At 38.0% G+C, this 25,854-nt stretch overlaps 1 protein-coding gene across 1 annotated transcript; it reads left to right on the forward strand.

Moving 5' to 3' along the window:
* ENAH (ENAH actin regulator) lies at positions 1–25,854 on the forward strand (the record flags this gene model as incomplete). The annotated part of the gene is made up of 9 exons (XM_010167700.1): positions 1–85; positions 13,926–14,245; positions 15,483–16,280; positions 18,042–18,352; positions 18,615–18,751; positions 19,159–19,213; positions 19,509–19,557; positions 22,669–22,735; positions 25,792–25,854. Coding segments are annotated over 9 exons (1,885 nt in total), but the record flags the coding sequence as incomplete, so codon positions are not given.

The following is a 25,854-nucleotide window of genomic DNA, read 5'->3' on the forward strand; positions in this document are numbered from 1 at the left end:
GTCCTACATTGCCTCGACAGAATTCACAGCTTCCCTCTCAAGTACAAAATGGTCCATCACAAGAAGAATTGGAAATCCAGAGAAGGTACAGTATTATAAGTGAACAGCTGTTCAAAGAATGTAGTAACTCCTCACTAATGCTAAGAAATTAAATGGTAAGACACTCTCTTGCATTAGGGCAGTTTTTGTATGCTTGCAGTTTTCAGTAGTGCAGCTTTCCTACATAGAAACTCTGATTGCAGCTAGACCTCCTGTTCACAATCTCCACCCATTCAAACAATGCAATTGCTATTGGCCTGTCATAAGTGTTGACTATCAGATAGGGAGCTTTGGAAGATTTCACTGCTGTCGTTTTCAACCAGACTAATTAATTTTTCAGTGACTTTTATGTCTTCATTTTTTGACACACGCTTATAAAAAAGAAAGCGGCAAGGAAGGAAGTTTTTAACCTTTAGAAGTAGAGAATTAAGTCATCATGGGGAATGACAGTTTTTCTTCCTGAATGTGGATGCATTAGATCATAATATTGTATTGGAAAGCTTGTTCTCCTTAATACTGTGGTAGTTCTTTAGCAAAAAACCTTTTGCTTTTCTGCTTTCACTGTGTAAATTTATGGGGCCTTCAGTAGTTTAACTTTCAGCTGTAGCAATACTGGTTATATCTGTGCTGCCCTCAAGGAGTAGTCCCTGTTCCCCTGACCACTTGGCAGCCCTCTAAGATAAGCTGTTCCCTTCATTATGAAGCCGCTCTACCCTGTCCCTTGCCCTGCGGGATATTTTTCAGACCAGAAGTATTTTTAACATAGGGACTTTTTTTCAGTTCCCTCTGATAATCCCTATGTATTGATCACGTGCCCACGTTCTGGGAACAAACTTTGTCGTTGCCATATTCCCACTTTTGTTGTGTGGCAACATGGATTAGTGCTGTAGGTGCAGTGTCTGGGATATGGATGTATGAAATAGCAGTCTTCTAGGATAGTGCTGTCAGGCTGGGTTAAGTGGAAAAAGCAAGCCCTTGGGTTGTCTCAAGCATACTGCCTGTGGTGCAATCCTGGATTATTTTACCATCAGAATACTCCCAGGAGATTAGCTGTTCCCTTCCAGTAGGGATGCTGGGAGTGAGTTAGGTCACGTGCGGGGAACAGGATCCTTGAATAAATAGGAAGTGGTCCAGATTGATGGGTATAAATGCACTTAATAACTTTCAGTGTTAACTGCAAAAATATTGTAACATGCGGGGTCTAATTGGCATTAAAGTTTTTTTCTATTTTGGTATTTATTTTACATTTAGTTTGTTTATGCAGGAATGAGCAGAACCAGATTGCTAATTTGGAAATAATTCGTATTATAGATTTTATAAACGAGCTATATGTGTTGAAGAAAGTTTTTACATCAGAATTGGTCATACTTGTCTGTCTCTTCTCTACAGTATGTAAAAACCTGAGCAGGGATCACATTGCTAATTTGGAAATAATTCATATTATAGATTTTATAAACAAGCTATATGTGTTGAAGAAAATTTTTTACGTCAGAATTGGTCATACTTGTCTGTCTCTTTTCTACAGTATGTAAAAACCTGAGCAGGGATCACTTTATCTGGAAGTCTCCTTGTTTAAAGACAAATAGCACAAAGCTCATTACAAATCTGTCTGTTTGATGTGTTTACATGCAAGTCTGCTGTCATGATAAAGGTCTTTTATGTCACTTCTTCTGACAGACTTTTAAAAAGCTTTTTTCTTTTGATTTTTTTTCTGTTCTACAGTAATGGCTTTCAGTATTTTTATTTCCTGTTTGTTCCTTTAGAATGCTGTATTAATTGAAATTTATAACACTGAAATACTTTTCAGAGAAGCATTGTAGATAGATGTATATTCAGTAAAAAGCCCTGCCTGATATTAAGAGCTCTGCAAGTCTCTTGAAATTTTTCATGTGTAAAGGGCATCTTATCAGATGGAATTCTTATGGCTTCACTTTCTCATTTGATCAATGTGTTCTACTTGTTTTCATCTAATACAAGGTTCTCTTTGAGTTCCGGTCCTGGATTTGATTTTTTTCCTCTAAAAAGGATGGAGAACTGGAATGAGTGTTTACTCATGTTGCTAGCCAGATTGTCTCTGGAAAGACTTGCTGTTGTGTCATTAAGCCTAAGAAGAACATGTAATTTTGTTAAAAACTTTCACAAATGCTTTTCCAGTCTCTTTACTACTGTGACTATAAGAGTTAAGTGAACTCTATTAAAACCAAAGTTAGAATTTCTGTGGTAACTGTCTCACACCTTTCAGACTGTAACAACACCAGTCTTACTGCCATAATGTCGAGGGTGGTAAATAGTTGGGGAAAAATGGTTTAGGTATATATTACTTTTAACGTATCTGCAAGTGACATTTCCAGTCTCATTAAAGGGTGAAGGCAGTGTGGGCAGAATTGAATTCTAGGGGTAGAGTAAGACTACAGGGAGTGCAAGAAAAGGGAATGAATGTTTCTATGTAGGAGCAACATAGGGTTAGTGATGGATCGGTAGAAAGGCAAGCTTTGTTAGGTCTATTGCTTGTGAAATGTGTGTCTGTGGGGTGGTTTTTTTGTTTTGTTTTGGGTTTTTTTTCAAGATGTGGCTTGATAATAGTTGTCTTTAAGTACTGGTTTGATATCTCTCCCCTTAAGTGTACCTGGATTCAGTAGCGTTTGACAGACTCCTCTGTTGAAGAATTTCAGAAAAATATTTTTTGAAACAAATCTAACTCTGAGAAAGAAGTTTGCCTACATAAAAATTAAAGTTGAAAAACTTCATGGTGGAGGTGAAGGACCACAAGAGGACCTTGTGGAGCTCAGCTAGTCCAACCCTCTGCTCAAAGCAGGACTAATTTCAGAGTTAAATTATGTGGCTTGTACCTTCAGGGTTTTCCTAGGCACAAATAGAAACATTTCCTCAGAAATCTTTTGACAAAGGAGTGACTGGTGAAGAATGGCATATTAAAGAGAGCTCTTCAACTGATCTGATGTTTTCCTTTGCTTTTATAATCAGTGTTCAAGAATCTTGGGGAAATCGAGAACTGAAAAATTAAATTAGATCATTGTCAACAAAAGTGTATTACTTTGGTTCAAAGATTTTTCTCTATTTTGGAAAGGATTTAGATGCCTTTTTGAGTAAAGTGCTAAAGTAGTAATATTACTTTGTTTATTTTGCTGTAGAGCCTGTTATTTGAATGGTTACATTTTTTACTGTGCCGTGATGACAATCTGTAAAGCCATTATATCCAGATATGTGATCTAAAACAGTGAAGTTTTTATAAGGCCAAGATTACACATAAGGTGGTCAGTGAAATAATTTCGTCTGGTGAACTGATAAGTTTGTAACTTTCTTTTAAGAAGCCTTATTACATGATGTATGCTTTCCCTGTGAAAGTAGGGAGTACTTGAATATAACTGTAATCTTCTGTAATGTGCACACATTTAAGTAATATCAAGCTTTAAAACACTCCAGCTTCCATTTTCAATCCTCAAAGATTAAGGGTTTTTTTTTTTTTTGTTATATGGGTTATTTTTTGTTTTGTTAGAGTAGTGGTCAGGCAGTGTTTATAAATTCCACTGATTGTTTGATAATGAGCCAACTTGACATACGTATTTGTTAATAACTTGAGAGTTACTTAATGTCAAATACCATTTTAAAATATAAGATTAGTTCATGGCATACCTCTGTGTGCTACTCGTGCATGTAAATTTACCTTCTCTTCTAGCCATGATAGATATATTGTCAGAAGTATGAGTCACTGAGTTGGTATTTGACACTTAGGAATTTAATGAGTTAATGTTTATAAATAACTTCAAAATCATCACTGCTTCATAAATAAAGGGACCAAGAACACTAGAAACAGAGAAAGTGTACTGGTTGTAAGGAATAATGAGGGTATACAAGCCGCCTGTTGTCCTTCAGGGACGCAATGGACCAAAACTTGACCGACTTCTGTCGTAAGTACTCAAAAATGTTAGAAGTTTGCATAAGTGCAACAGTGGAATATTAGGAAGTTTTGTCATGGTTAAATACTTCAAGCTTGCTTATAGTTTTAGTCTATATCATGGTCTAGGATAATACTGTTAAAGAAAACTGTGTGTGACTGTGCTAGAATACGGTTTGGTTTTCATAACATCTTTTGGGAGGCTTCTTGGTTTTAAATAGCGCAAGTTCAGAGACTGACAAGGGTAGCGGTTTCTTATTTACTGATAGACTTAAAGGAATGCCTTTTATTTCACAGTTAAAAGTATTTTTTTCTGATATTTTGCTAATCTTAATTTTTAACTACAGTAAATTATTTTTTTTTACCTGTGAATTAGTAATTATTGCATGTATAATTCCTGAGCTGCTTTGAAAATGTGGAAATACTGAAAGAAAAAGCTGCATCACACAATTCAGTAGCAGTGTAGCTATTATGATTTAAAGGAAGGAAAGTTTGCCCATCACTTTGTGTCCCTGGTTAGCCAGGTTTTTTGTTAATAACTTGAGATGATTTTTCCCATAGCTTGTGACCTTTTCCTAGTTAGTAGCCAGATGTACTGTTTCCAGTTTTCCTTTGCTTTTGAAATTGTGCCATTTATTGGACAGCTTATTTTGAGGAAGTAGGGTTTATTTCAAGGCGTATGAATTGTTTAGACTATAACTAAGTAAAGAGTTTTAATCTGAAGTAGATGTATGAATATAATATAGCAGTTGGCTTTTTGGGTTAGGATATAAGGGTGTTCAGCAGAATACTGCCATATGATTATATTCTGTGCTGTGCATGTTACAAAATCTGCATGGATTTTGCATTCCAGAGACATGGTTTACATAGAAGCAAAGGGGTTTTTTTAATGCCTAAGTTAAGGGTTTCCAGGAGGTTGAAGTTATATCAGTGTGAACTCTTCAAGTTGAGCTTGCTGAGGTAGTTTCATGGGACAACCTGCAGCCATTTGGATCTTTTCAACTTATGTATTGCATAGTTGGACAGAAGACAAAAGGAGACAGAAGCAAAAAGACCCATCAGTATTATTTATCTCATCCTGAAGACTTGGAGTTTTTTTTTCTTGCCCTCAAAGTTTCTGGAAAACGGAGTTCTGATATAATGATGACTTTTTTTTTTTTGGTGGCTCTCATTTTCTTTCCATTCACAATTTCTTCCCATTCTTCCCTTAGTTCTGTCAAGTCTAGCTTTCAGAGACTTAATAACTCGCTTTATGGAAAGGTAATGGATGCTGTCTGGTTACAGTGCTGCACAGCTATAGATGTTGGGTAACATTGGCATGTTCAGCAGACTGAGAAGAGCACTCTTCCATTAAGCAGTCTTTTGACTACATTGGCAAAATTGCTGCCTTAATTGCTGCATTTGAATATGGATGTTGCTTGAAGGATGATTCTGACAAGTATCTTAGTTAACACTTTTAAAAATGTCTCTTAAATCTTACCCTTTCCTGCAAAATTTTCAGTTCTGTGGGATTTTTTGTTTAATGCAAAATATGAAATTAGGATTAGAAACTGTTCTGGTTTTTATACATTATTAGTTATTGTGATTCCCTTTTATTAAATTAGTTCTGTCCTGACCGCATTTACTAGAATATACAACTGTGAGGAGTTGCTGATGAAAGCAGATTTTTTTCTACTACTGAGATTTTTTTATTTTTTTTTTCTCAAAGTCTATGTGTGCAGATGAGTTCCTGCAATCTGGCTTTTGCCAGAAAAGTTCAAATGTACTGTTAATTTACATGATGTATTGAAAAGATCAAGGTGAGGACAACTGTGCTTGATGAGGTTTGATCAAAGAGCATTTATAGGTCCCTTTGTCTATTAGAATTCCTGTATCTACTAACCTTTAGGTTTATAGTTGTCTCTTCATGTCTTTATTGTGGAAGCTGGTTACTAGTTTTTGCTTGACTGATAAAACCTAGTTCTTTCTCGTATTTTCTTTTTTCCAACTAATGCAGTTTAAGCTTATAACACAAATGCTTGTTGTTAGACCTTAAATCTCTTTTGATCTAGGAAATGAAAGCCTGTTAGTTTGACTTTGGTAGTGTGAAAAGCTTTAGGACTACTTTTGAAGAAAAGAATAATTAACCAGATGAAACACAGCACAGTAAAGTACCCAGATAATATTTTATTTTGCAAAAGCAGAAAGGCTGTTCATGTGATGTTCCTGGGCTTTAGTAAAGCATTTGACAGATACCAAGAGGGAATTTCCTTGTTAAGGTAGAAGAGAGGAGGATTCCTATGGAAGTGGGAGGAGCATGAGAACAGGCAGTTCCTCCTGCATCAGTGGGAGTGGGAACAATCAAATTTTATTTGGTGTTTTGCTGAACAAAGCAAGTCCTTGCTGCTGATGCGACTTGAGATACATGAGTAAAAAGGAGAACCAGAGGAGTTGGATGATGTTGCAGATTTTGAGAATCAAAGTGGAATGAGAAGTAACACGTAGCAGGTGTCCTGTTTTTAGACATTTTTAGAGGGTGGAAAAACACCAACCTGCAGATAAAATACTAGTGTTCAGGATATCTTAGTACTAGTGTACAGGGAAAATGAAATTTGACAGTGGAAGTGTTATATGCAATGACGATCAATCAGAGGCAAGCTGCTTGGGCATTAAAAATAGCTATAATGACCTCTAGATTTGCTTAGTGTTTCAGAATCATGCTACTTGTAGTCAATTAAATGCCTTTATTATTTGGCATTAAGTAAGGTATAAAGTGTTATTTGATTCAATTTTTTTAAAAAAGACATAATTTGAAACAGTTTCACTATTCATTAAAGAACCAGAGGCCCACAACTGTTGAAGCTGGAAGTAATTGTCAGTTCCAGAACATATACATAAACTTACTTCCCAAACCTCTTGCCTTTGACCGAATTTGCAGATCTTCTAAGTGTCTCTTTCTTGCTTATTTTATCAAGTTGACTAGCTCGTGTCTGGGTTTCTCTGAAACAATGTGCAGTATGCTCAGGTAGAAGCTGTCCAGGCTGCATAGCACTTGGGAGGGGGTTGGGGGAAAAAAGTTAACTTAGTAAGGGTTTCAGTGAGAGCATATAGCAAGAGATCAGTTTAGGTGATGCAAAGGGAAGTTCATGACATTGAGAACGCTTAGGAAGATGCAGAGAGGTTAAATATTGATCGCTTCTGCTGAGGTTATGTTCTTGGTGCATCAAGTGTACTTTTTATTCACAAAGACTCTCAGTGAAGTCTATGTGTGTTTGATGGAAATTTGCAATCTGTATTGATGTGATTTAGACTATAGTTTCTCTTTGTAAATGAATTATGAAATTTGGGAGATGGTGTGTGTTTATTCCATGGTACATAAGGATTATTGTGTAGGCCTTGAGATATGCTTTCAGTAGGTTTACATGACCATGGCAGTTTTAACAGTGATAAAGTAGGTTGACTGTATCAGGTTAAATTGATTTCCATGGAGTGCATGCAGTTCCTTGCAGTCACAAGGTGGCTGCTCTTCTGTAGACAACAACATGCTTCAGATGGATCTGAGGTCACCCTGCATCTGGTGCTGGCGCCCGGAGCTCAGCTACACATTGTGTAGCCTGTTTGCAGCCCAGCTGCTCTGTTTGTTGCAGTGACTCAGTGGTGGGAGGAGGAGAGCCATCATGTGAGATGTATTCTAGTAGGTAGTGACTGTTGGATTAGATAATGCTATCTGTGCCCACATGCTGGGGCTTTCAGCATTTTAGAATAAAACTCCAAACATTACCGTCTTGTTTATTGCTCTGTAGATCAAGGCAGAATTAGAGGAGCTGGTGCAAGAGCTCGAGGCAGCCCTGAAAGCCTAGACATACTGAGACTCTAGGACTGGAATGCTACAGACATTTTCATAGTGCTAGGCATTGCAATGCAATTTTTAAAATTGGTGAATGTGTTTTAACAGTTAAGCGTATTTTGAAATTTATTTAATTGGTAAAGTTAAGTTTAATGGCCAGATCAACAGCACAGTTCGAACAACTCCATTGGTTTGGATTGATGAATGAAGGTTTAATTATAGTTGATATTATACACTTACCTTTAGAACTTGGACATAGTAGTGTTAGTCCTAGATTTCTTTTTTATGTTGGATTATAAAACTTAATTTATTTTTTTTTTTTTTAAATAGTGAAGCACAGAATGAAAGATGCATCTGGTGTTGAATACTTTTGTATAATCACATTAGGTTTCTTATACAGAATATCTTAATGGTAGCTTTCAGAATAGCTAGTATAGAATGTATTACTGCAGTGTTTTAAGCTAGCAATAATCTAGCAACCTACATGTTGCCTTTTGGGTGTCATCCTTGTGTCTGTCTTCTGCCATGCCATGTTTTTAGAACAGGTAACAGCACAAGCAAGAAACTGTTGTTTGGGCTTTTTTTAAAAACAAAACAAAGCAAAAAACAGTGTAGGACACAGACTTGAAAATCTCCCCTCAAGAGAATCTGTTTTACCATTTTTAATTCCATGTTACTTTTTTAGTGGTTCAAGTGATGTTTTTGGTGTCCTTTTTCAATGCACTCATCTTATTAGTGATTTTTTTTTTTTTCCCCATCCTTGTTGTTGTTGCATCTTTAAGCAGACAAAACAGGACTGGTATTCCTATTGATCTTTCTGAGTGATTTGATGCCCTGCTTTGACAGCAGGTTTTTCAGCCAAGAAAGAATGGAATATGAAATTGGTGTGTTCATAAACGATGACTAACAGCTGTCACATACTCTGTATTGTCTGCCTGCAGCTGACCTCTCAGTCAATGCAGCAATTACTTCCGTCAGATCTGTTCCTCAAGATATTTTGTTTTCTGGAGGCTTTGTCTTGGATCTTTGTTTTCTACGGTTAGTTTTAAAATTAAATACTTCAAACCAGTTTCTGTTCATCTTGGAATGCCTATCATCTCAGTGCCTATTGAATTTGGATGTGATACAAAGATGTTTTTGTCTGTACTGTTCATGGAAATATCTCTGGTTCTGATGTCTCTGGCTTCGTGACAAGAAGCCTTTCGGGTTTGTGGCTGAATTCTGTTATTCAAGTTGATACATGGTCTTCTCGGTGTAGTTTCCTATCATCTTTTTAGGGAAAAACTTAATGGCTTCATCTCGCCTCCAGGAGCAAAGCAAGCCAGTGTTAGAATCCAGAAGATTTATGCGACTGTACAGAAAAACTTTCACTGGAGGAAACAAGGTGACCTGCCAGAGCAGTCAGCTATTTGCTTTCACAAACTGTTTCAGCAATGGCTTTGTTACTTTGTGATAGTTTCACATACTTGTAGATTTTTTTTTCTCCTGGTGCCCTTGTGACACTTGCTCTCTTTTTTTGGCACAAAGAGTTGCTTAATGTTGAGGTGTACTTTCTCTCGTGAAAGGACGGTCTTTCCACAAACTGAGACACTTGCAGTAACTCTTCTGCAGATGACAAAGTACAGGCTTAAATGTGATGAGTGTTCCAGAAAAGGATGGGTTCTTTCTGCTATTAAGTCTGCTCTGACACAGAATATTGTTTTACTAGTAAACACTGAGGTCTATCTAGTTGACATCTTTGTCTTCCCTTCAACCCATGTGGTAATGGCCATATTTTAAGATAATTGATTGAGGCTTCAATTCTTTTGGTTGATTATATTGAAGTCTTTAGCAAAAGGACCACAGGATCTCTGTCAGTCATTCACCTCCAGGAGCAGAAGCTAAAACAACCACCTATTCCCCCCACACTCCCCCAAAAATAGAGATCTAAAGGTGTAATGGATACTATTAATTTGGGTTAGCTTTCAAGTTGCCTAGTTGATCATCACACATAGTAGTTGTTGAATGTAGTGAAATGCATAGTAGAAAATTTTCTCGGTGTACATGTAGTATTGGCTCATTTCACATAACATCAAGAGCTGAAACGGTAGCACTTCTTAATTGTTATTCCTGTTTATGATCTGATTCAGAACTAACTAGGAAGGCTTTGTGTGTACATGAATAAATTAATTGCAGTTCTGTTTTGCAATTGACATGTAGGAGAAACTCTGAGCGCTTTCACCATCATGGAATGTGGGGTTTGGTTTTTTTTTCAGAAGGGATGCAACAGTGTGTACTTAACACAAGGAGAAAAATGCAATGAGCAGAGTTATTTCAAGAATGTAGTCATTCTCCTGATTCTTGACTGCCCAAAGAACTGCAGGATTAATGCTGATAGAGTTAAAAGTCACAAGTTAGTATTATAACTTTCTTCATATTCTGACAATACCTCCTTATACCTCCTTAACTGGACAGAAGTACAAGAGAGGAAATAATTTTAAAACTGTTGCAATATTAAAGTAAGTTAATTTAAAATGAACACCACAAAAAAAAAAAAAAAATCAAGATACACCCCCCAAACACCCCAAAGTGAAGTTTCCTACAATGTTTTTTTTTTTTTTTTACAGTAAGCTAATTAAAATCCAAAAAGACAGTTTCATGAATAGGATATGTGATAAAGCTAGCAGCCGTTCTGAAATTCTGAAGTTGACTCTTTGAATCTAAACCCGTGTGTGACAGAACCTTCTGTATGACTGACATGCTGTACAGTTTTTGTAGCAGTCTCAGCTATTCAATGTAAATTAGCTCTTAGATTCCAGTAATTCACACTTCTGAAATAATTGGAATCACTTTGCCTTGGTATAATGAGCATTTCACTATAAGATAACTTTCTGGGGCATTTTTAGTACCTCTTAGCTTTTTCAGAAGTTGTCCTGGTAGCTAGATACTGTTCTTGCTAAGGCTGAAGGATTTTCACCTATTTCTTTCACAATATTCTTGAATGTTCCTGTGCTTCAGAACTACCAAAGTCTTGACACTTCAGAAATGCTTTAATTGATGTGTAATGACTCTTCTTAATCTCCTAATGCTTTTGCATAATATAATTTTGATCTCTGACAGAATTTTAAAATAAAATGTTACCTAATACTAACTAAACAAAACTAGGAGGATTTAATGCAAACAAATTGATCTTTTATTTTTAATAAGCAAAATTAGTTCTTAATTCTTAGTTCTTAATTAGTTCTTTTTAAGCTACAACGGTAACACTTGTTAAGGTGTAGTTCTTTCTTAGTTTACAAAATTCATCCTTGCTGATTAAGTTGTGTTAAAGCAACTTGATTGCATTACTGGTATACTGATCTTTTTACCTGTGCTGCTTTTGGTTTTCTATTGGAAAGGTTTATTAAAATTGCTAAAATGACTTTAAAATTTAGTGAGATGTTGTATGTAGGCTTTTTGTTTAGTGGTTTATATTTTTTGTTTGGTTTGGTTTGGTTTTTTGCTTTTCCTTGTTGAAAAGAGGATGCTTCAGCAATATACAAAGAATAAAATTAAAATTACTCTCAACGGTGGTGTATTTTATCTCATCTTATTGCATGGGAATTGTATATAAGAAATGTTTGCAAGGTACTTTGCTGCCCTCTCTTGATAGACCATTTGTATTGTAAGCAAGGGGCTCAACTTGTTCATAGTTTTTATTTGTACATTTAAAAAAATTCTGGTTTTATTCCTTTATTTCCTGAAGAAATGGAAAATGAGGATTATTTTACAAAAATAAATGTTAAATACTGAATCACTCAATGTTTGTTTAAAAATGATAATTTATTTTATTCAGGTCCTGTGTAGATGAAAGTTTTTGTGTTAAATATCTGGCAGCTGCCTGGTGTGTTGTTAACCCCAGTGAATTTCTCCCTCCTAGTTTTATAAACTCAATATAACATGAAATGTTTATAACCTCAAATGGCTTATTTACATTTTGGGTTTAGGATCAACAGTGTGTTATGTTTCTAGGTAGAATATGCTAATCTCTGGCAAATGAATGAAAAAGAATGAACAAAATAAGAAAAGCTGCTTTGGAATTTGTAAATGTTGATTTCTGCTCTGAATAGTCTTTTAGCTACAAACATATGTACATCCACTTCTCCTTTATAAAAAGAGAGCCTAAGATGACCAAGCTGAAGTTAGCCACTATGAAAACCCCGCTTTCCTCTAATAAGAGATTTTATCCGAGGGAAAAAGAGCACATAGTAAAACTAGTTTTGTACAGTACAGAGCAAGCAAAACCATAATGCCAAAAATATGTTTAATGCCTCCTTTGGAGCTTAAATTTCTGGGGTTTATATTGTGTTCTGTTGGTATTTTGTAGAAGTCTTCTACTAGTTCCAAATATGTATCAGTCAATTACCACACTTTTTGGTGGACTTTAGAGGCTAAAAATCAAGCATTTAACAAGCTGAGTTGCAGCCCTAATTTCTTAGTGACAGCTGTTACAGTTTTGTTATATGGGAGAGCAGGTGCTGAGGGAAGAACAGATATAGGAGCAGAACTGTTTTGCTGCTTCTGAGGAAGTTAGGCAACAAGTTCAGTGGGGAAAAGTCCTTTTGCTGTGCTTAACTGGAACTTTATGAAATATCAATATTTGTCACTTGTTTTGTTTATAAAGGAAACACATTGGCCTGAAAGAGGATGGACTTCAATAGTAACAGTGCATGTGCTGAGGTTTCCAATTCTGCCAATGTTTTCTAGGCATAAATAGGAGTGAAATAGCTGAAGTTCCCTTCCCTGTCAGACTTCAGTTTTATATGGCTTTAAGAGTATAGTATAGAATTACCAATGACCTTTCCAAATAAAATTGCCTAGTGGCAGTCTATAGAAAATACATATCTATTAGCTTAAGGTGTTGAAATTTGGGTGTCTCCTTTTTGCTTTATGGTTAAAAGCTGGCTGTGCTCTGTATTTGTTGAGAAGCTATCTTCAGTTTGTACCTAAAGCATGGCAGAAAAAAAATGGCTGTGTGCTTTATATACAAGTTTTTCTTTTAAAATATCTTTTTTTAAAATAAGAATTCAAATAGAGGACAATAACATTTTCAATCATATATACACTGGCAGAAACATACTGGCCACAACTTTGAAGAAGATGTGCCTAATTTTTGTTTTAGTGGTGAGTTCTCCCAAGAGACAAAAAAGCTTTGAAAACCAAAAAGCTATTACTTTAGCAAACTAGAAACATGTATCTTTTTTATATATTAAAAAAAAAAAAAAAAAAAAAAAAAAAGGAAAAAAGCAAAAGGGTTCATTACAGCTTTTTTCACTGTATTTTTGTAGGAAAGTCCTTTCTTTCAACCAGCCTAGTGACTTTGTCAGCAAATTTTATTGCTAATTTACCCTGCCTAATTTACCCTTAGGAAATTCTTTATCTCTCTTCTGCCTGGTATTTTACTTGTTTTCTTCCTCTCCATGTCTTCTCCCTCTGTGCTTTCATTTGAGAAGACTCCCATGAGCTGGAAACCCTGCCAGCTCCTTGCAGGAGTGCTGCACCCTGAATTTTCTTCTGACCATATCCAGTTTTCCGCTGCCTTCAGGGTGTTCTTGCCTTGATGAGGGTTATGTTGTATGTGCGTGTAGTATTATGCAAGTGGAGAGGGACATGTGTACATTTTGATGCTTCTGTAAAATTTGGATAAATACTGTCTGACTAGTTTATCTAAAAAACATCATTTGTTTGGGGGTTGGTTTTTTTTTTAGTAAGTATTTGTGTTACTGCTATTTCACTGTACTTTTATTCACTTCTTGGAGTATAAAATACCATGCAAAAAGGACAAATGTAACCCTATATCCCAAACTGGGAAGATTGTATCAGTTAGTAAATTAGCAGCAGCACCAGCTTTCTATTCTTACCTATTTAAAGCTGTCTCTTGGAACGTTCAATTAGTTAAGAGGAAATTGGATATGTGATTCTTTTTGCTGTAAACATAATAAAACTATTATCCAGCTCAGAAAAAATGACATGTAGAATTAAGAATTTTATGTAGGTACAAACGCTGTGCTTTTGTTCTCACTTATGCAAAGATTGTTGATGAGTTTCTCTTCTTGTGCTCTAACAGTTCCTTGACGTTTTTGGGTTTTGCTTTGCAGCTTAGTCTTTTTCCTTTTTTCATGATTGTAGACAGTTGCAAGAGCAACAGAGGCAGAAGGAGCTGGAACGGGAGAGGCTGGATCGTGAACGAATGGAACGGGAGAGGCTGGAGAGAGAGAGGCTAGAAAGGGAAAGACTTGAAAGAGAGCGCCTAGAACAGGAGCAACTGGAGAGAGAACGGCAAGAAAGGGAACGGCAAGAGCGCCTAGAAAGGGAGAGACAAGAGAAGGAGAGGCAGGATCGAGAAAGACTTGAACGACTTGAACGGGAAAGGCAAGAAAGAGAACGACAAGAACAGTTGGAAAGGGAACAATTGGAATGGGAAAGAGAGAGAAGAATTTCAAATGCTGGTAAGAATTTCAAAACCGAGTGTATTCAAGTACCAGACTACTCTTAATGTGTTTGGGTGATGGAGTGGGAGAGAAGCAATAAAGGGCAGGAAGTAGTTATGTAACAAGAGTCAGTATTTCAGGCTTCTATTGCTGGAATTGCTTCCTTTTTTAATGGCAAGAAGTCCAGGAGCTTTGACTCTGCTCTCATAATTTTCCGTTAACTCTGAAATAACTTTTTTTTTTTTTTTTTTTTCACTATTTGCTCACTCCATTGCTGTACTGTGATTGCTTGAAGAACTTGAATCATGTTGGGCACCTCTAATGTTGGTTGAAGTATGATGAGTTAAAGTTTCTAAATACCTTTATTGTTGCTTGCTCTATTCAACAATGTGATCTCTTCACATAATTTGGAAAAAAAACCCCTAAATGTATCAGGTCGAGTGTGTTAATGGAGAGGGTATGTACCTATATAAGGCAAAGTAAAATAATAGTGCAATAAATGCCTTTCAGTATGAAGTCTTGCTTAATTTATCATTGTAGTAACATTTCAGTTAAATGTATTATATGTATTTGTAGATAAGATAATGCACTGCCTGCGGAAATGTATCCAGTGGTAACTGAAAGCTTTCTCATTGTAGTAATATAATGGAACATTAGACAAGCACTTGGTTGTTCTTTAGTAACAAACTCAATTTACATAAGGATTCAGCTCATGGTAAGAGTTAAGGAATACTATGTAAGAGCTAGTAATTTTAGAGGAGCAGGGGGCTTTATTGGTAGATTTATTTGTGGTACTTTCAAGTTTGCGATGGAGCTTTTTGTGGGGAAGAAAAAGATGATACTTTCTTGCTGCCTGTGATATGAGTTTTATTAGTGGAGCTGTAACAAATGTTAAGATCACTACACTTGCTTGCAGTTTGCAACCAAACAAGAAGATAAAAGCTGATAAAAGACTGATTAATCAACCCTATATCTAATCCATCTCACAGATGGGATTTGAGAAAACTCACTCTAGAACGTACTTGTAAATTCAAATGTTGGCACAAAAATAGTTGGTAAAACTTAAAAGCAGCTGTTGATAATATGTAAAACTTTCCTAACAGTATTTTCACTTGTGCCTAATCCTCTGGTACTAACTGTAGTCTACATTTATACATTTTGTTTGAATGCTGGTTTTGTTGCTTCATTAGCTCCCTTTTTTCTCTTTCTCCTTTTTTTATCCTGCCTTTGCTGCTGCTTTACATCTTCTGTCCAGCTCCATCTTTCGACAGCTCCCCGTATAGCACTCCACTTCCTGAATACTCCAGTTGCCAGCCTCCTTCAGCACCTCCTCCATCATATGCAAAAGCAGTCTCAGCACCAATGTCAGAGGCCACACCGGAATACGCTGTAGTGACTTCTGCACCACCGACTTCCACTCCCCCTACACCGCCTCTAAGGCACTCTGCATCACGTTTTGCTACATCTTTAGGCTCAGCTTTCCACCCTGTTCTCCCCCATTATGCTACAGTTCCTCGTCCACTCAACAAAAGTTCTCGGCCCCCTTCTCCTGTCAATGCCCCGGCGACTTTGCCTCCAAATACAAAGCCTGTTGCCTGGTCCGCGCCCAGTTTTGCCCCCCTTCCCCCATCTCCTCCAGTAATGATAAGCAGTCCACCAGGCAAAGCTACTGGTCCGAGACCTGTCCTACCAGTGTCAGCTTCTAATCCAGCGACCCAAATGTCCACGTCTCCCACGGCTCCTAATGGGCTTCCTGAAAACCTGGCTTACCCGGTTCCTTCACCTTCTACCTCAGGTCCAACTCCTCCTCCGCCACCTCCTCCCCCCCCGCTGCCTTCCTTTCCGCCTCTGTCACTCTCTGGACCTCAAGCTTCTTCTCCCAACTCCCCGAATGCCTCGACTCCCTCATCCAAGCCTAGTGTTCTCCCTTCTCCCTCTGCAGCTACCCCTGCCTCTGTTGAGAACTCTCTAAACTCTGTGCTGGGAGACTCCTCTGCTTCTGAGCCAGTCTTGCAGGCAGCCTCTCAGCCGATTGAACCTACGACCCAGCAGGGTAAGGCTTTCTGTTATTGCTACTAATGCACTAATCAGGAATGCAGTCGAAACCAATTGGTATCAAAGCCTGTAACTGCCCCAAAGAATTAATAGAATGCTTCCAAAGTTGCAGTGATCTTAATAGCACAACGAAATACCATTTGGAAAACTGGGGTAAGGGAAACTTCAAAGCTCCGCGGAGAAGAACCGACATTCTGTGGCCTGCCATAAGTACAGTTCTGGTTTCTTGAGCTCTCACTTGTCAAACGCTCGGTAAATCTAGCACTGTTAGTTTATTTGGAACATGGTGTTAATAGGCAGCATCATTAATTTCCTAATGGCAGCTGATGTGGATGAATGTATGTGTGGCTTTGGACATGTGAATGACCTTAAGCAAGGAATAATCTGAAGCACTTTGATACTCTGTGTAGTTTCAAATTTAGAAAGTAGTATGTAACCGCTTCAGCATTTCTTTCTGCACAGTGATCATATTTTGATACATATATGCACACACATGGGTCTTCCTGTGGTATTCTACCAGTGTAGCTAAACAGACTTCAGGAAAAAACTTTGATTAAGCAGGTGACAGTCTTAATGGGCACTCTGCCAATATCATAGAAATGTTTTACATTGGTGTGAATGTCTTTGTTAATCTGAATCCTGCTTTTATATTGGTTTGATAGGTTTAGGTCTTTGTACATAAGTCTGCAGTAGCTCAGCTAAAGGTGTGGGCAGAGTGGCTTCTGGCTGATGGGCAGACTGTGGCTTCATCAACACAAGCCATGCAGAGTAGGTCCTGTTTATACCATACTCTTAAGTGAAGGTGTGAGCTACTCTATGATGGAGTGGAAATAGAGTGGCTTGTGGTGTGGAATAAAAGTGTGCAATTGCATGGTGAGTGATATCAAGAGAGTTTAAAAGGCTTTGAAATTCACACAGTGGTTAGCAGGGTAGGAAACCAGGAAGATTTGTGTGTAATTCCTGCCTGGAGAGGTTGCTTAAGGTGGTTGTGCAGCATTTTTAGTAGCTTATGGCAATTTGAGCAAAGGGCGAAGATGTGGGGCTACTTTCTTAGTCATAGTTTCTGAAGCTATTCCTGTAATAACAACACAGTAATCATCAGAATATTCTTGCTTCAAAACACACTTTGCATTGCATATCAATGTGAGTTTAAAGCATTAAAGGAAACATAGATTAAAAAAATAGAAGAGCTTGTTGCCAGCAGCTTAAAATATGTCAGTCTTCTAACTCACTAATTAGTGTTTGTGTTAAATTATTAAAGTTGATTCCTGGAATGTTTTTTAGAGGAAAGATTTTTATATACCTTATAAATTAGCATTGGAACTCAAACAGTTCAAGGGTTCAGATGTTTGGGTGGTATGTTAAACACTTGTTAATACAATGGAAAGTCACTCTGTGTTTAGCACCATTTGAACACACAGTATTGTTCCTACATGGTATGGTGCTCGTACCTTACTTAACTCTTTAGAAAAGCTTTGCCTGTTTCCTGGTGTAAGATTCTTCTTGGTTGCAGCACATAACCTGACTGGAGGGGTTTTGTATGTAAACGTCTCTGAAACTGTCTGATCTCTCATAGCACACTATATAATATTTTTAGTGCATTTAATAAGAAAACCTGCTGAAACTGGAAGTGTTTTCTTGCCTATAAAAAGGACCTTTACCGGTATTAACTGAGCAAAAGAACCAGTATTTCAATGGAAGTAAGATCTTTCTTTTGTAAATCCTTAATATAGTTTCTTTGTTTTCTCTTTGATACTAGGTGTTGTCCAAGGACCACCTGCACCTCCTCCCCCACCACCCCTACTCTCTGGCCCAGCTCAGTCTTCAGTAGCAGCCCCACCTCCTCCTGGCCCACCACCACCACCTCCACTTCCACCTTCAGGGCCTCCACCACCACCACCTCCTCCTCCTCCTCCACTTCCTAGCCAAGTTCCTCCCGTTCCCCTTCCACCTCCTGCTCCCCCTCTCCCCACCTCTGGATTTTCAGTGGGATTTGTGTCTGAAGAAAATCGCCCTTTAACTGGACTAGCGGCTGCACTTGCTGGAGCCAAACTTAGGAAAGTCTCACGGGTAAATACAGACAACTCTTCTTTCTTTTTCCAATTCCTGTCTCTAAACCCTGTCTGATTGTAATTTTTGTTCAAGATTACTAGCAGTATCAAGACTTTTTGGGGTAGGCTTAATTCATTGTTAAAAAAGCGTTACAGGATGTACTACCAGCCCATCACATTCTTTATACAGTTGTTTCTTTCTTGTATGTGAACTTTGCTTCTTTCATTAAGTCAGCTATCATTTTGTTTGCACATCTGCTGTTATCTTGTGTATTGTGAAGGGTGAAGACTCCTCCAGTACAAGTGGAGGAGGAGGCGGCTCTGCTTCATCTAAAACAGATAGTAGTCGTGGAAATGGACCACTTCCCTTGGGAGGCAGTGGGTTGATGGAAGAAATGAGTGCCCTGCTGGCCAGGAGGTAAGGAGCTGTTTCTGCTGTGCTCCAGCCGCTTAGTCATTGTAGAGGTAGGATTTTGGGTGCCTGTTTGCAGCTGGCTAAGGATCAAATAAACATTGCCTTTCTCATGTGGTTGCTTTGGTAACATTTTGTGAATAGCCATTTTTACTTGAGTGTAACTGAGTACTTTTCTTCTGTGTAAGTCTTTGTGCAGCAGTAGGGGAGCTGATGTGGACTGCAAGAGGAGAAAGAATTGCAGGCGCTTTGGCAGAAGGGCTTTGTCCTTGAAAGTATTTCGAAAATACTTTTTTAAACACTGATTTTCAGTTATATACCTATCAAGGTGTATATGTCTTTAATTACACTAAAAAACATTCTTCCATCTTAAAACCATGTTGATCTTGGTAACTTTTGTCTTCTCTCTATAGGAGAAGAATTGCTGAAAAGGGATCAACAGAACCAGAGCAGAAAGAAGATAAAACTGTGAGTTGACAAATTTTATCTACTTCACATTGTTCAGTACTAGATTATGAGAAAGATTCTAATGGTATACATGACAGACTATTTATCTTTACCATGCATATATAAATAGCCACTATTTTGTGAAGTGTGCAGTGCTTGCACATTTTTTACATACAACTGAGCAGAAGCATTTAAATCTATATAAAAAGTGAGATAAACAGTTGAGATTAATCTGTTAAATTCATAAGAGTCAAAGGTGTATTTTTTTCTCTTTTCTTCTTCTCCCCCTTCTCCCTCTCTCCTCCTGTTTAATCAGGAAGAATCAGAGTCTTCAGCTTCTAAGGTTTCTTCAACAAGCACACCTGGTAAGTAGCACAGGTTTGTGAACTCTGTGTCTCATGATGTGGAAACCTCATGACAAATCCCAGTCAGCTGTGCTGACTCTTCTCCCATAGTTACAGCCTGGCATTTTGCTGTAGAATGGGTCCTGTTTCAGAAATGTTTCAGAAGATGACAAATAAAAGGAACACCCACTGGAACACTGTACTTGGTATAGGGTCCCCCTTGGTTGAACCATGGGGCTGATGCACAGAAAGCAGTTGGTAGTGAACGTGAAAGCAAGTTGTCTCAGTCATTGCAGGACACAATTTGGGACGGTGGTTTGTTCCTTCAGGGCAGATGTACAAGACTGTCAGGGTCAGACAGAAACAGTTGCCACTTCCAGGTACTTTAGGAAAGACTCCCTCACGTGCAAGTGTCCTTTCTATGGAGCAGAAATTCTTTAACCATGATTCCTCTGCTGAGGAGTACTTGTGGCAGAGCTTGGAACTGTGTAGCTAACACTTCTGCTGCAGTCAGTAAGAAAAGCTTACATCTCACCAAGTCTGTAGTTGACCAAGATGTATTGTCAGCATGCATATGTATTCATACTGTAAATGTTTGTGTTTCACAGACTTAGGTGACACTCATGACTTTCTTTTCCTGTCCTTTAGCAGTAGCTTCTTGTACCCTTAGCAACCCTGACCACCTCCCACTATGTGCATACAAAAGGGGGAGGATGTGCCATATAACCTGCAGCTTGTCCTCCCAAAAGAGGCTGGAAGCAGAAGGCAGAAGAAAAATGACGAAGCAGTTAATATACCAGACTTCAGTATGTTCTAGCTTTCAGCTGGTTGCTTGCCTGTGTGTATACTTCTTCACTAGATGATGCAGCCACTTGATGGTGTGCAGGCCTTAATATTGAAGACCACAGCTGTGGGATGAACAAAATGCAGGTGCCACTGGCTGTGAGATAGAAAGGAGCTAAGTGTGTCCAGACAGAAATAACTGGAAAGCTGTTAGTATTGAGATACAGCTGGTAGTCCAAGGAAGTTAGACTGCAAGGCAATAAATGACTTAATAGAAAGCAAGTTTTTTGTCTTTTTTTTTTTTTTTTTCTTCCCCCTGCCCTCCCCTTAGCTTAGGAGTTAGCTTCATTCTATTAAACACAGTGATGATAGTAGCCTTGGGGAAATGGCTGGTTTTGGAACACTTCTAATAATATAGACCCAAAAGAGGGAAATAAGAAAACACTGGAAGTGAAGTGGTTCCTTTAATTGTTTGTCATGATAAGAAGCCTCATAAAACTTGTTTAAAATATCAAATGCATCCAGAGTTTTTCACTGTTTCCTTCCAATGGAGAGATTTAACTTAATTTCTTGGTGATGTAAAATGTTCTGGTAATGCTATACCTCATCATTGGAATGTGTCTTGAAAATGTTTAAGAGGAATGCTTGGCATAGTGAGCAGAGGCCAGGTTAAAAATTTGTGTAATTATGTCTAATTACCACCAATAATATAACTGAAATTGTTATACACAGACTTGCTAGCATTTACCTCTTTGGCATTGTGCTTAGCTTTCCTATGTGCTGCTGTTGTGAACTGTCAGAGTTCCACATTCTTTGTTAGGTGAAGTGTGATGTTGAAAGGGGAGACATTTCTTCTGTCCTGAGCTTGAATCTCCTTACATTTATTTTGATACATTTCAACTCTGTTAAAGGGCAGTACACTCTCCCTCCCTCCTCCTGTGGCTTAGTCCTTTTCTGTATATGGTATATTCCTTTTAGGGGAGGAAACACACAGTCACATAACGCTAAGTAAAACCTAGGTTAAAACATGTTAGGTAATAATATAAACAAAACAAGCTCAAAACCATAAGATAGGCAACAGACGTATGACCCTTGGATAATGTTGCTGTTTCAGCTAGATAAGGATGATCATGTGGTCCTTGAGCAAGCTGCAGCCATAGCAAAAGCTTCTAAATTTTGCATGTACAACTAAAATCTTGCTAAAGTAACTCCTGTGGCAGGACAAGTCCTGAAGTCTGGTGTATCAAATTAAGCTTAAGACTTATTACTAACACTGGCAGCCTGTAGTTGGCTGGGTCACAGGCTATGCTAGCAGACTTCTGCAGTCCAGATATTCTTCTCAGTATCTAGCTGCATCCCAGAGAACTTCCTGGTCAATATGAGACTCTGAAAGGGCATTTCTGCCTCTCAGCTTGCCCAGCTTAGCAGAGCAGTACAAAAGAAAGGGAACAAAATAAACAAACCCCATATCTGAAGTAAAGACTCATAGGATCAGTGGCACATTAAAGTCCTGAGTAGTGATAGCAAGTAAGTCTTTCTGTTGTGTGAATTTTAAACCTGAGTACAAATTAGGCTCATGCTTATAGACTAGGCCCAAGAGTCCTCTTCTGCAGTGTATAATATACTGCTTGTCCATAGAGTATAAGTTGTCCAGACAGGAGATGAGATGCACAGTAAGACTTCGTGTAGTGTGACAGGTGGTAAGTAAACTACAACCTCTTCTGGATCTCAGAGCAATGTACCTTTAGTTTTGAGTCTGTATTATTTTGAAAGGGGGAAATGATATATTGCAACTTTAGAAGTGTCTTATTGGGAATAAGACTTTGGAAAATAGCTACCTCGTTGCTGAAAGGTATTCTAGTTCTATGAGGTTGTATCATCCCTGCTGTCACTTCACTGAAATTGGCACTGAATTAATTTTATATTATTCATTATCAGCTCAGGAAAACTCCTTTAGCTTAAAAAGGTCTTCCCCCAGTATTCGAAGGTGACTGTCTGGTTATAGTTGCAGAATTCCAGGTTTCACAACTGAACCAATTGGGTAAATAAAGTATAGGCAGACCTTTTCCCATTTGGATTAAGAATCAAATGGCATTTACAAGGTCTAGAACAAAAGTGAGACTTTGAGATGCTATCACAACATAAATAATAGTATGGCTAAAAATAAGACAAATACAACAGGAGGTAGCTTAATATGAAAGAACTAATGCAATGTAGTAAAACAAACAAAAGAACGATCACCAAACTAAGTAAGGCTGACTTGAGTTGCCAGGTACTTGAAGTTTCCTCATGTAAATTACACAATGAATAGAAAAAGACGGTTTTTAATCTCCTCATTATGTTTTCTAGAACTAACAAGAAAGCCTTGGGAAAGAACAAATACAGTGAATGGAAGCAAGTCACCTGTTATCTCCAGGTACTCCCTTTTGTACCAGCTATCTTTTCCTTACGTTTGCTGTTGTTGCTCATACTGCTAAGGATACTGGATTAAAATAGCAAAAATCACCTTAGTGTTTTAAAAGCAAAATTTGTGGGTTTAAAATTATTGTTGTGAAACTGCTTTTGGCTGTTTTAATTAAGAATGAAGAGTTGCTTTTGGAGAATGATAATTGAAATTTTTGACAGTAAAGTTGAAAGTAAAACCTAAAAAGATTTCTTAATAATTGCTGGTCTATAACTTCAATTATTAAGGTGTGTGTTTGCCTACAAAAATGTTTAATTCTTTCTTTTTCTTTAAATTTTAAAGTCTGAAATTTCCTGCAAGGGAAAACCAAATTCAGTTCTGTTATTCATATATTCAGTAGTAAATTTAGTGAACAGGTTTTCTCCTTTCTATTTCTGTGCTAGTCTTAGAATGGTCATCTAGATATTTAAGGCATCTTGGTAAGATTTGATTCTGTGACAGTGTTCTGTAGCTGTCTCATGCCAATCCAAGAAATTCCATCCTGAAGAAGTGCAGAAATATTATACATCCTTCAGTGCTTTAACCTATTGTGGTGGGTTGACCTTGCCTGAATGCCAGGTGCCTACCAAGCCACTCTATCACCCCCCTCCTCAGCAGGATGGGTAGGGGAGAAAAGAAGATGCAACAAAAAACCCCAAACTCGTGGGTCGAGACAAAAGGCAGTTTAACAGAAGCAAAGCAAAGCTGCGCATGCAGAAGCAAAAGAACAAAGTATTTATTCTCTGCTTCCCATCAGCAGGCGAAGTTTGGCCACTTCCCTGGAAGCAGGGCCTCATAGGCATTGTGGTTTCCCGGAGCACGAACATAAATAACGAATGTCCCCCTTCCCCCTCTGTTCCCCTTGCTTTTATTTCTGAGCAGACATCCTATGGTATGGAATATCCCTTTGGTCAGTTTGGGTCAGCTGTCCTGACTGTGTCCCCTCCCAAGACCTTTCCCACTCCCAGCCAACTGGAGGAGGGAAATGTTGGAGACACAGCCTTGGTGCTGTGCTAGCACTGCTCACCAGTAACCAAAACACTGGTGTGTTATCAACACCTTTCTAGCTCCTAATACAAAACACAGCTCTCTGAGGGCTGCTATGGGAAAAATTACCTCCATCTCAGCCAGACCCAATACACCAATCTTTGGTAACTTTTCAGCTGGAACTTTGGTAGGCAGTGGGCGTTTTGTTAGGCATTTCAGTAGTGCAAAAGGGTCAAATGACTGCTTTAGCGATTTTTTTTTTTTTTTAGGTTTCTTTAATTGCTATTTGCATTAAGCAGAAGGCTGGTGGTTCATTCTAGCATTCCTGTATGTTCTGCCTACAGAGGTTAAAGGCTTCTGACCTGTGATAATCTGACATTGTTACCTGAATTTCTTGATGGAAACCAAAAAGGACATGTTAAACTTTGGAATGCTGTGTTTGAAATTACTTGGATTCTCCTTAAAATTCTGGACTGTTGGAAACAGCTTTGCAAGATCTGTAGATTAGAGAAGAAAAACCAATTATTCTCTAAGTGGTCAAGGCTGCCATTGAGGTCTCCAGTTCTAAAACACAGCACTAAATACTCAGCCTATATCAGAAATAACTTAAGTCCAGGAGCTTAAAATGTCTGCAGCCTTGATTCTGGTTACTTGCTTTGTTTTTTGTCAAAAAGCAGGTGAGATGGGTGGTGATGTCCTCTTTGCCATACTGTCAGTGTAACAAAATACTGCTTCACCTTTAGCCTTGACTTCTCCCTACCTTCTTGTCTCTCACCTCCTGATAGATTGTACCTGCTTTAACCAAGGTCTCTTGTTTTTAAGTAGCTTGAGGTATCAGTACATGTTATTAAGGGGGAACTTGTCACTGGAACAATGTGTGTGAGGAATCCTAAAGAGCATTTTAGATTTCATATTAAGACAGTTGCTGACCTGGCCCTTTGGCTATAGATACCCCATGGATAAACAGTTGAAGAAAGGGAAGTGAAGGGATTAATAAATAAGGCAACGCTTCGTATCAGACTCCTTTAGGGAGTCTGGGATGTCCTTAAGTCTTCATTCTACCTGTCCCTACAGCTGTAGCTTCTTGTAAACTGTTTCATGCATCCTATTTCACTGGTCTTGTTTAGACTGGTGAAGTTCCGAGGTTACTGAGGTCTGTTTATGAATGCTTTCTGACCTAGAGGAGTTCTGAGATTTCTCATGAGACCTATTGAGAAAATCTCTCCATCAAGCTTTTGTCTTCAGTCATCCAATGGAAAATGTTGATAGAATTCAGCTTGATGAGAGCCTCGCTGGGTGTATACTCTGAAAGTACTTCCAAAATAAGAATTCTATGTTTATTGAATGTCAGTATTATTTTCCAATGCTGTCATAACCTGCTGGAAGGTGCCATACCATGCATTTAAGACTGCTGTTAGAATTTTCTAGTCAGTGTTGAGAGTTTGCCCTTCCAGGATGAGAAATGTTTCACAAACCAAGAAAGAAAAGGTATTAGTAGAAGTCTCTCTTTAATATCCTTGCATTTTTCATAATTCTCTTCAGTTGCCAAGTCTATCTCAACAAGAGGCTTGTTAAAGTAACTTTCTTTGAGTGAGATGATCAAAGGGTGCTGCTATTTGAGACACTAACAGTGTGTTTGCCAAAAGGGAATATCTTTCACCTGGTAAGGCTTGAGAACCTGCTTCTGACCTTTACAGAGGGGATAAGAGTCATTTGTAGGGATTAAACAAAGCCTAAGAAACTGACAAGTAAGCAAAACTTTCTCTTCAGACCTTCAGAGGTAGACAATGAAGGAGCTGTTACTCAGAGTCAGTGTTCTAAGTATTTTAAAATAATATTGTCCTGTTTAAAATCAGACCCTTTTTTTTTTTTTGTAGCAGACACTGAAAAGACTTAAGCTATGTGCTTTTAGTATTTCCTGAAATATTCAAATAGAAGTCTTGGAACACAAGTGGTGAAACTCCATGGTATTTAAGGTGCTAAAACTGAACAAAATTAAGACCTATTATAGCTTGTTAAGGTAGTGTTTCTCCCCTTCGTAGACGGGAATCTCCGTGGAAAAATCTACTTGCATCTGAAAACAGGTTCTATGATTCATTAAACAG

This window comes from Antrostomus carolinensis, unplaced genomic scaffold (genome assembly GCF_000700745.2).
Source record: "Antrostomus carolinensis isolate BGI_N321 unplaced genomic scaffold, ASM70074v2 scaffold22795, whole genome shotgun sequence".
Classification (NCBI taxonomy): Eukaryota; Metazoa; Chordata; class Aves; order Caprimulgiformes; family Caprimulgidae; genus Antrostomus; species Antrostomus carolinensis.